The 8088-nt window shown below is 34.4% G+C and overlaps 1 protein-coding gene across 1 annotated transcript in view; it reads left to right on the forward strand.

The window, feature by feature from the left end:
* Positions 1 to 8088, forward strand: part of SLC4A10 (solute carrier family 4, sodium bicarbonate transporter, member 10) — a gene marked incomplete at its 5' end in the record, with an annotated part of 223129 nt that overhangs the window by 159094 nt on the left and 55947 nt on the right. The window contains 3 exons of the mRNA XM_006867029.1: positions 2885 to 3046; positions 4821 to 4934; positions 6109 to 6270. Coding sequence (XP_006867091.1) covers positions 2885 to 3046; positions 4821 to 4934; positions 6109 to 6270 — 438 coding nt within the window. The remainder of the gene's footprint in view (positions 1 to 2884; positions 3047 to 4820; positions 4935 to 6108; positions 6271 to 8088) is intronic.

Here is an 8088-nt window from a genome sequence, read left to right on the forward strand (position 1 = left end):
ATAAGATTGAAGTTGTCAAGGACTTCATTTTGCTTCCACAATCAATGCTCATGGAAGAAGCAGTCAAGAAATCAAATGACATATTGCATTGGACAATTCTGTTGCAAAAGACTTTGAAGTATTGTTGAGCTGGATTGTCACTTTCAGAACTAAGGTGGCCTGACCTTTGTTGTTGTTAAATGCCATTGAATCTGTCTGACTTGTAGCAACCCTGTATAACATTAAAAAGCTATAAATCTTTTCTTCTTCTCCTTTTTTTAAATTACAATCCCCTCCCTGCAACAATTATCCTACTTCCTCCCTTCCTCTGCATTTACATTTCACAAACAAGCAAGGCAAATGTATTTCATTCACACTTGCAGAACAAAAAATAAATATTCATTTAAATGTCCAGTCTCCTGCCGGAAGGCATATAGCCTTTCTCAGTCCATGGGCCTAGAGCTTGCAACTGCTTTGACTCTACATGCCACCTTGAGGCTATAAATCTTTTCAGGAGCAGAAAACCTCATCCTTCTCCAGAGAGGCTGGTGGGTTCAAACCATAGACCTTGTGGTTTGTAGTCTAGTCCTTATTCTACAGAGCCAAATAATATCTGTATTTTTAGAATTGAGAGCAAGATCTAGCCAAGCCTGGATATAACTTGTATAGCTGCACAAAAGATGGTCACAAATCTGTAGGCAAAATGTTTATCATGGAATTTTGTTGTTGTTGTTAGGTACCATCAAGTCCGTACCAACTCATAGCGACCCTATGCACAGCAGAACAAAACACTGCCTGGTCCATGGACTTTTAGCTCCTGTTTATATTTACCTATTCTGTATACTTATTACAGTGTAGTTGCTCAAGTAGCATCTCTGGACAGGGTGAAGAAGAAACTGAAAAATTTGAAGGAATAATTTTTGCATCTTTGTTTTTACAGAGGTTTGAGAGAAAGGAAATTAAAGTGATAATTAAGATCTGGGGAATTTTTCTAAGGTGGCTCTTTTTTCTTTTCTTTCTTTTTTTTTTTTACTAAGTTATTGTGTTAACTATTAAACTTTAGTTCTATATTAACTAAGCAAGGACAATTGGAACTAAATTTTAGCCAGAAGTTAGATTGCAAAAGGGGTCAGAATTCTTTTAGACACTTATAAGGTGTACAAGATTATTTCCCAGGAATCCTAGGCTTAGGATATCAGCTAATTAATTGTTCGTTTGTTTTCTGATGATAATGTAGTTATTTTAGATTTACTGTAGAATTTTTTAAACTACTTATTTTCTGTTCTTCATAGAGTCCAGGCCTTGAGTCTTGATTTATTAGGTGGCCTCTAAGATCTCTCTGCCCCAGGGTCCATTTCAATTTCTATTCAAGGCCACAGAGGTAACTGGATCATTTAAGCCACCATTTTGATTTTTTTTAAAATAAAAGTTAAGGTTTTTATGAATCTAGTTTTTTTTTGAAAAATAAAATAACAGAAATAAAAATGAGTTTTAAAGAGTTTTTTTTTTTGTTTGTTTTTTCTTTCAAAATATTTAATATTTAAAATGCTCTGGTTTTCTTGGAAAAAAATTTGACTTTGCTGCCACCTTATGGCTAAGGCAGTAATTAGAACTGCTCTTTCAGGAACTTTCGTTGTTAAGTGCCATCAAGCATGTTTGGCCTCATAGTGATCCTGTATAGGGTTTCCAAAGAGCAGCTGGTGGGTTTGAACTGCCAACCTTATGACTGACAATCCAGTGCTTATCCTGTGTAGCCATACCAGAGCTCCTCAGGGGCTTATAGAAATACATACAGTACCAGAAAAACAAAAAATAAAAAAGGCCACAGGAAAGTCATAATAGATGTAAGCTATGCTTTGCTCACTTGCAACTTTTTCTCATTAGTTCTTAATCTTTGATTCACAACTTTATTTCCATAATTATATATACTAGTTTTCTTGTCTTTTTCATCTTTTTTAGTTGCTTTTGGACTCGGTAATTCTACAAAATCATTCTTTAACATTCAAGGATATTCCTACCCACAGGCCCAATGCTACCTCCTGACTCCCAGCTTCGCAGCATGAGTGAAACCATCACAAATTATTCAACCTGATTCTTCTTTTCCTCAGGCTTGAAATAAAAATAATAACATCCACAATACAGTGGACTCGTGGTATAGCACTGTAGGATCAGCCCTGGACTGTGAACCACAAGGTTAGCAGTTCGAACCCATCAGCTGCTCCTTGGAAACCCTATACATAGGGTCATTATATGTCAGAAATGGCTCGATAGCCCTGAACAATAACTACAGTGTTATACAATTGGAGGCCTGGTGTCATGCTCTACAATAAGCACTCAACCATAAGGTCGGTTTGAACCATAGGTTGGTGGTTCAAACTCACCAGCCGCTTATCCAAAACCCTATATGGAGTTGCTATGAGTCAGAACTTACTCGATAGTACTTAACAACATGTTTGTTATACAATTAAAACAAAGGTTAATTGAAATAATGCATTTAAAGGTCTAAGCCAAGTATCTAGGCTTAGTAATCTCTCATTATCAAATATATCCTATTTTCAATAAACCTAGTCTTAGAAGCTTAGAAGTATTAGGCTAAATATTTATTGATGGGCAGATGACTTTATTTTATGCTTTAAATTTAATTTCAAAAAGAAAACAAATTGAAAAGGTGAGTTATGTATAAATTTTATTTAATATACATCTTTGCCTTTCTCACTACCAATCCAAATAGACTTTGTAAAGCAAAATGTAATTTCTTTTAAATCATTGTGAACGACATAGATGAAGGAAAGCCTCATTATCTTAATTGCAATTAATCTTAAAATGCTCATTTTCTTAGAGAAATGTGTTCAGTTGTTTTGTTTTTAATCCTTTTTTTTTTTTTTTTTTTTACTTCCCCTGGAAGGAATGCAAATCATTGCATGGAGAGTATGTTGGACGAGCTTGTGGTCATGAACACCCCTATGTTCCAGATGTTCTATTTTGGTCAGTGATCCTATTCTTTTCCACAGTTACTATGTCAGCCACTCTGAAGCAGTTCAAGACCAGCCGGTATTTTCCTACAAAGGTACTTAGACTATAATTTTCCTGGTAAAACTGCAAAAGAGCCCAAAGCATGCTTTGGAGCCATATATGTTTTATGATAAAAGGAAAAACAATTGATCAGATAAAACCCAACTAAACCCACTGCTGTGGAGTCGATCCCTGACCCCTGTAGGATAGAGTAGAACTGCACCATGGGGTCTCTAAGATCTTGACAGGAGCAGCCAACCTCATGTTTCTACAGCAGAATGTCTGGAAGGTTTGAACCACTGATCTGTGGTTAGCAGTCCAATGTATGCTTAACTCATTGCACCAGCAGAGCTCCTTGATGTAATCAAAGGAGCCACTAATGCATAACAACAACAACAACAACAAATGCTAGACTGCAAGGTCAGTTTGAACCTCTAGGCTGGTGGTTCAAACCCACCAACTGCTCCTCAGAAACCCTGTAAGTGTCGCTATGGGTTGGAACCGACTCAGCGGCATTTAACAACAACAACAACAACAACCAAATCTTTTGGGTTGGGGTGATAGTGAAGTGAGGGAGGGACAAGAAAGCAGTTAGTGATATAAGTGTACCGTGCACAGGCTCTAAGCTTCACTGGGGCGCTCCTTGCTTTTCTCCTAACTACAAATCCCCAGGGTAAACTCCTAGTTTCACACTTATGTTTTCGGAAACCGACTGCACACACTGTTCCTTATTGCCGCTTTCTTGCCCAGTGAGCAGTGTGATTGGGAACTAGTGCAGGTTGCCAGATACCTCATAGGAACCGCTGTTATATTCTCTAATTGGGAAAGCCCCTGAAAGACTCATTGGAACACTATTCTCTTTTCTGCTTTTAAAAGTGTCAGTCCCTCCCCCTAACCCATCTCTTTTACATCTTCATATTTGGAAAGGATAGTAAACAGAAAAAGCAGCTTAGTTCAATATTTAGCACTGCAAAGTTAACACCTATAATGTTGTATTTAGGGGAGGGGAGAAGAAAGGAAACAAGGAAACAAACTCTTTAGGATTATAATAAAAATTTCACTTTGGGAAAATGTTTCAAGAGCTGTTTCTACCACAGAGGGTTTCTGTTTTCTCCCTCCTTCTCAAAGTTGGAAGATTTATGTCTTTTGGCTGAAGGCTTAATTTGATGAATACAAAATTCTTGTATTTTTCTTAGTAAATTGGAACACAAATTGTTAGCATTTTGTGTATGTGTCACAAAAGCATCCTAATAGAAACCAGATCTTGTTGAAAATTGTGTAAAGATATTTGCTCAAAGAAAGAGAATTTTATACTTTTGAATTTTATACTTTTGAATTTGCCCACTCTGCTGTGCATATCCGCTGCCATGCGGATATCCCAGATAAACTAGTTAAAGCATTATGCTTCTCTAATGCAAACAGATCATTTTATTTTATGGTTCTTTTGGCTTATCATTGTAAAATATTAACTATGTGATGGTCTTCTGATTCCCATTGTTGTACATCTCATTCTGTGTTCCAAAGTTCACATGCTTCAGCTCATAGTATATTTAGATTTTTTAAATAAAAACAACAGCACAGTCTCCGTTGTAACTATTCTGTAATGCTTAATTTTGGAAAGGTTGACTGAATCAATCTTAACAGCTTAGACTTAGAAATATCTATTCAGGTTCTGACAGAGCTAATGCTAATGTTATAGTATGCATAAAATATAATATTATGATATCATGTCAAAAAGTGTTTATAAAGTGTGACCCTAGATATATGTTCCTGAGCATTCATCACTGTTTACAACTTCTTCAAGTGACAAGTGTTTTCATTATTTCCAGGTTCGATCGATAGTGAGTGACTTTGCTGTCTTTCTTACAATTCTGTGCATGGTTTTAATTGACTATGCCATTGGAATTCCATCTCCAAAACTGCAAGTGCCAAGTGTCTTCAAGGTGAAATTATCATAGCTCCTACTATCTGTCCACTTCCCTATCTCTCTAGGTTTCGTATTCATTTAGATGATGCCTGTAACCCCAGTACTTGGGATTTTCTTGAAGATATAAATATCAATAAAGAATATTGAGTAACAAAGCAGAAAATAAAATGTCCACAGCATGTCCAAAATTTTGATCTAATATTTAAAATAAATAAGAATCAAAGATATAGAAACCTATAGAATGCTTGAATTTTTTTTCCTAATATTTAAAATAAATAAGAATCAAAGATATAGAAACCTATAGAATGCTTGAATTTTTTTTCCGTCAACTTTTCTGGTTGAAATGTCTATAGAAAATGTTCCTGAAAGATAAAGAAACATTTTGAAACTAAGGGCAATGTATTACATTGATGCATTTTCTAATGGGGTAGAATTACATAGTGAATAAGACTTGAAATACATTGCAGATATAAATAGGCTTCTGAATAAAATTCTGATTATGTTACTAACTAAGTATATGACCTTGGGCCAATTAATTACCCATTTCTTGCTTCAGTTACCTCCTCTATATCACCTCTTTTAGGGTGTTTTAAAGATTGGTGGTGGTGATGGTTATGTGCTGTGGTGTCAGTTCTGACTCATAGTGACCCTGTATAGGGTTTCCAAGGCTGTAAAACTTTGGGAGCAGAAAGCCTCATTTTTTTCCTGTGGAACTGCTAGTAGTTTCGAACTGCTGACCATGAGATCAGCAGCCCAACTTGTAACCACTATGCTACCAGAGTTCCTTGTTTAAAAGATTGTTGTTAAGTACCGTCATCTGACCCATAGCAACCTGTCTATACAAGGTGTCCAAGGAGTGACTAGGTGAGTTTGAACCGCCAACCTTGTAGGGTTCATACTGACTTTGCAGTCTAGTGCATTATTAACCCACAGCGCCACACCAGGACTCCATTTTAAAGATTAGATGAGCTAAAATGTTTAAATGACTTAGAATGGTACCTGGTACTTTATAAATGCTTTGTGAATATTGTTAAGTGTTGTATACTTAATATTAAGTATATTAAGTACTAATTTATTAATATCAAGAATCTCATTCAGAATATTGGTTTTTAATAGATCCTTGTATTTTAATTAGATGTTCATTAATTCAGCTAATAATGAATTCTGCACATTCTTTTTGTTTTTCACAGCCCACAAGAGATGATCGTGGCTGGTTTGTAAAGCCTTTAGGTCCAAATCCATGGTGGACAATAATAGCTGCTATTATTCCAGCTTTGCTTTGCACTATTCTAATTTTCATGGACCAGCAGATTACAGCTGTCATTATCAACAGAAAAGAACATAAACTCAAGGTATATTTTAACATCCATTTTAGTATAAATCATTCTGATTTTACTGACACCAATTCATATTCATTTAACTTCGCCTGTTTTCTATATTTATTAGCACAATGAAATATTATTTTCTGGTTCTCAAGGTGCTTTCTTACAAAGAGTTTTAAAAATTTGTATTTGTTTGTAACTAGACTCCTGGTGTGGCACTGTAGGATAAGCACTGCAAACCAGAGGTTGGCAGTTCAAACCTACCAGTTGCTCATAGGAATCCCTGTACAGGGTCGCTATAAGTCGGAATTGACTCCACGGCACTTAATAACAACAAGCACTCCACTGAGCCCTAAAGTCTGAGAACTTACACTGCCAAAATTCCAACATTCTTTATCATGTTTATCATATTTTTATTAAATGCTGTATACCCTTAGCAATTTGTCTTAAATCAGAGTTCCCACTATTCATTTGATTCTTAGTATGCATAATAGGTTGCATTCGATACTGGAACAAATTACTTCTTCATGTGGTTTTCATCTTCTTCAATCATTCTTCTGTTTGTAATCCCTATAACAACAAAACCTAGCCATAAATGTTAGAGTTTGTAAATTACATCTTTGTTGAGTTTGAAGATTTTACTATTTTTCATTCTACAAAATGAGATAACTAAATAAGATGTACCTTATATATTATCTCCTGGCGCTCCCACTTCACATTATTTTATAAATAATCAAAATTGTTCTCTCTTATGCATTTTGTCTGAGATATGTAATGTGAGCACTATCATTTTCAGAAATGTCAAAAAAAATCATTAAAATTATTGAATGGTTAGGACTAATCTGTATCAAACCTTGCAAAAAGAGAAGATATACTGTATTGTTTTATTCTGGTATTAGGGGGAATTGCCAGCTATCTTTAAATTCTAGGGAAACATGGTTAGAGCAGTAGAAATCATGCATTATAGAATTTTACATGTGTATTTGGAAGGTTAAAATACATCTGATGGAATTGTTTGCTAGGATGCAATAATGGTATAAATTTATGAAAGCATTATTATTTGCAATAGATTTTATTAAGAAGAAATTATGTATATATAGTCGGTATGTGTATGTCTATCTTAAAACTAGAAATATTCTTCAGTTTCTTTAGAGGAAGTAACCTACTGGTTCAAAATCTTTTTTTAAAGTTAATTCAATTGTCGGTTTTGCCCAATAAATTTTAATTAATAAAGATATATTTTAAATGTATCTCATAAAGTCAAGATATATTTTATCAAAATATCTTATAAGGTCTTAGGAACTAGATCAGTGGTATGCTAGAAAATGTTTAACAACCAACTCTCTGAGGGCAAAAAACCAAAATAATGCTGATTTACAGTATTGTCATTTCCATGTTGTAAATACTCTCACTATAACTGATATCCAGCTACCAGTGTGACATAAACTGGTAGAAATTTTTTTTTTTTTTTAAATTAAGCATTTGGCTCTCCAAAACCATATTGCCAAACCCATAATATTACTAAACTAGATGAATCTAAAGTGGAGAATTTGTATTGTCTACAGACCACAAAACAAGGGATTTAATGTTATTTACTTTAAAAATATCCCCCTTATAACTGTTCTGCGAAAGTGAAAACTATCACATTTATTATTAAAATTGCATATTCATTTAACTAGATTTATAAAAGAAGTTCAAACATTTTTTGTTGAATACAGCTTTACCAGTTTCTAAGAAGTAGAAAAACATTTTTCCTAAATATCAGCTTTTTTTTTTTTTTTTAACTATAAACATCTCTTTTTCTGATTAGACATTAACATATGAGTTTTGGGTTTAAAATTCAGACAA

The sequence above is a fragment of the Chrysochloris asiatica genome, unplaced genomic scaffold (assembly GCF_000296735.1).
Source record: "Chrysochloris asiatica unplaced genomic scaffold, ChrAsi1.0 scaffold00099, whole genome shotgun sequence".
NCBI classification, from domain to species: domain Eukaryota; kingdom Metazoa; phylum Chordata; class Mammalia; order Afrosoricida; family Chrysochloridae; genus Chrysochloris; species Chrysochloris asiatica.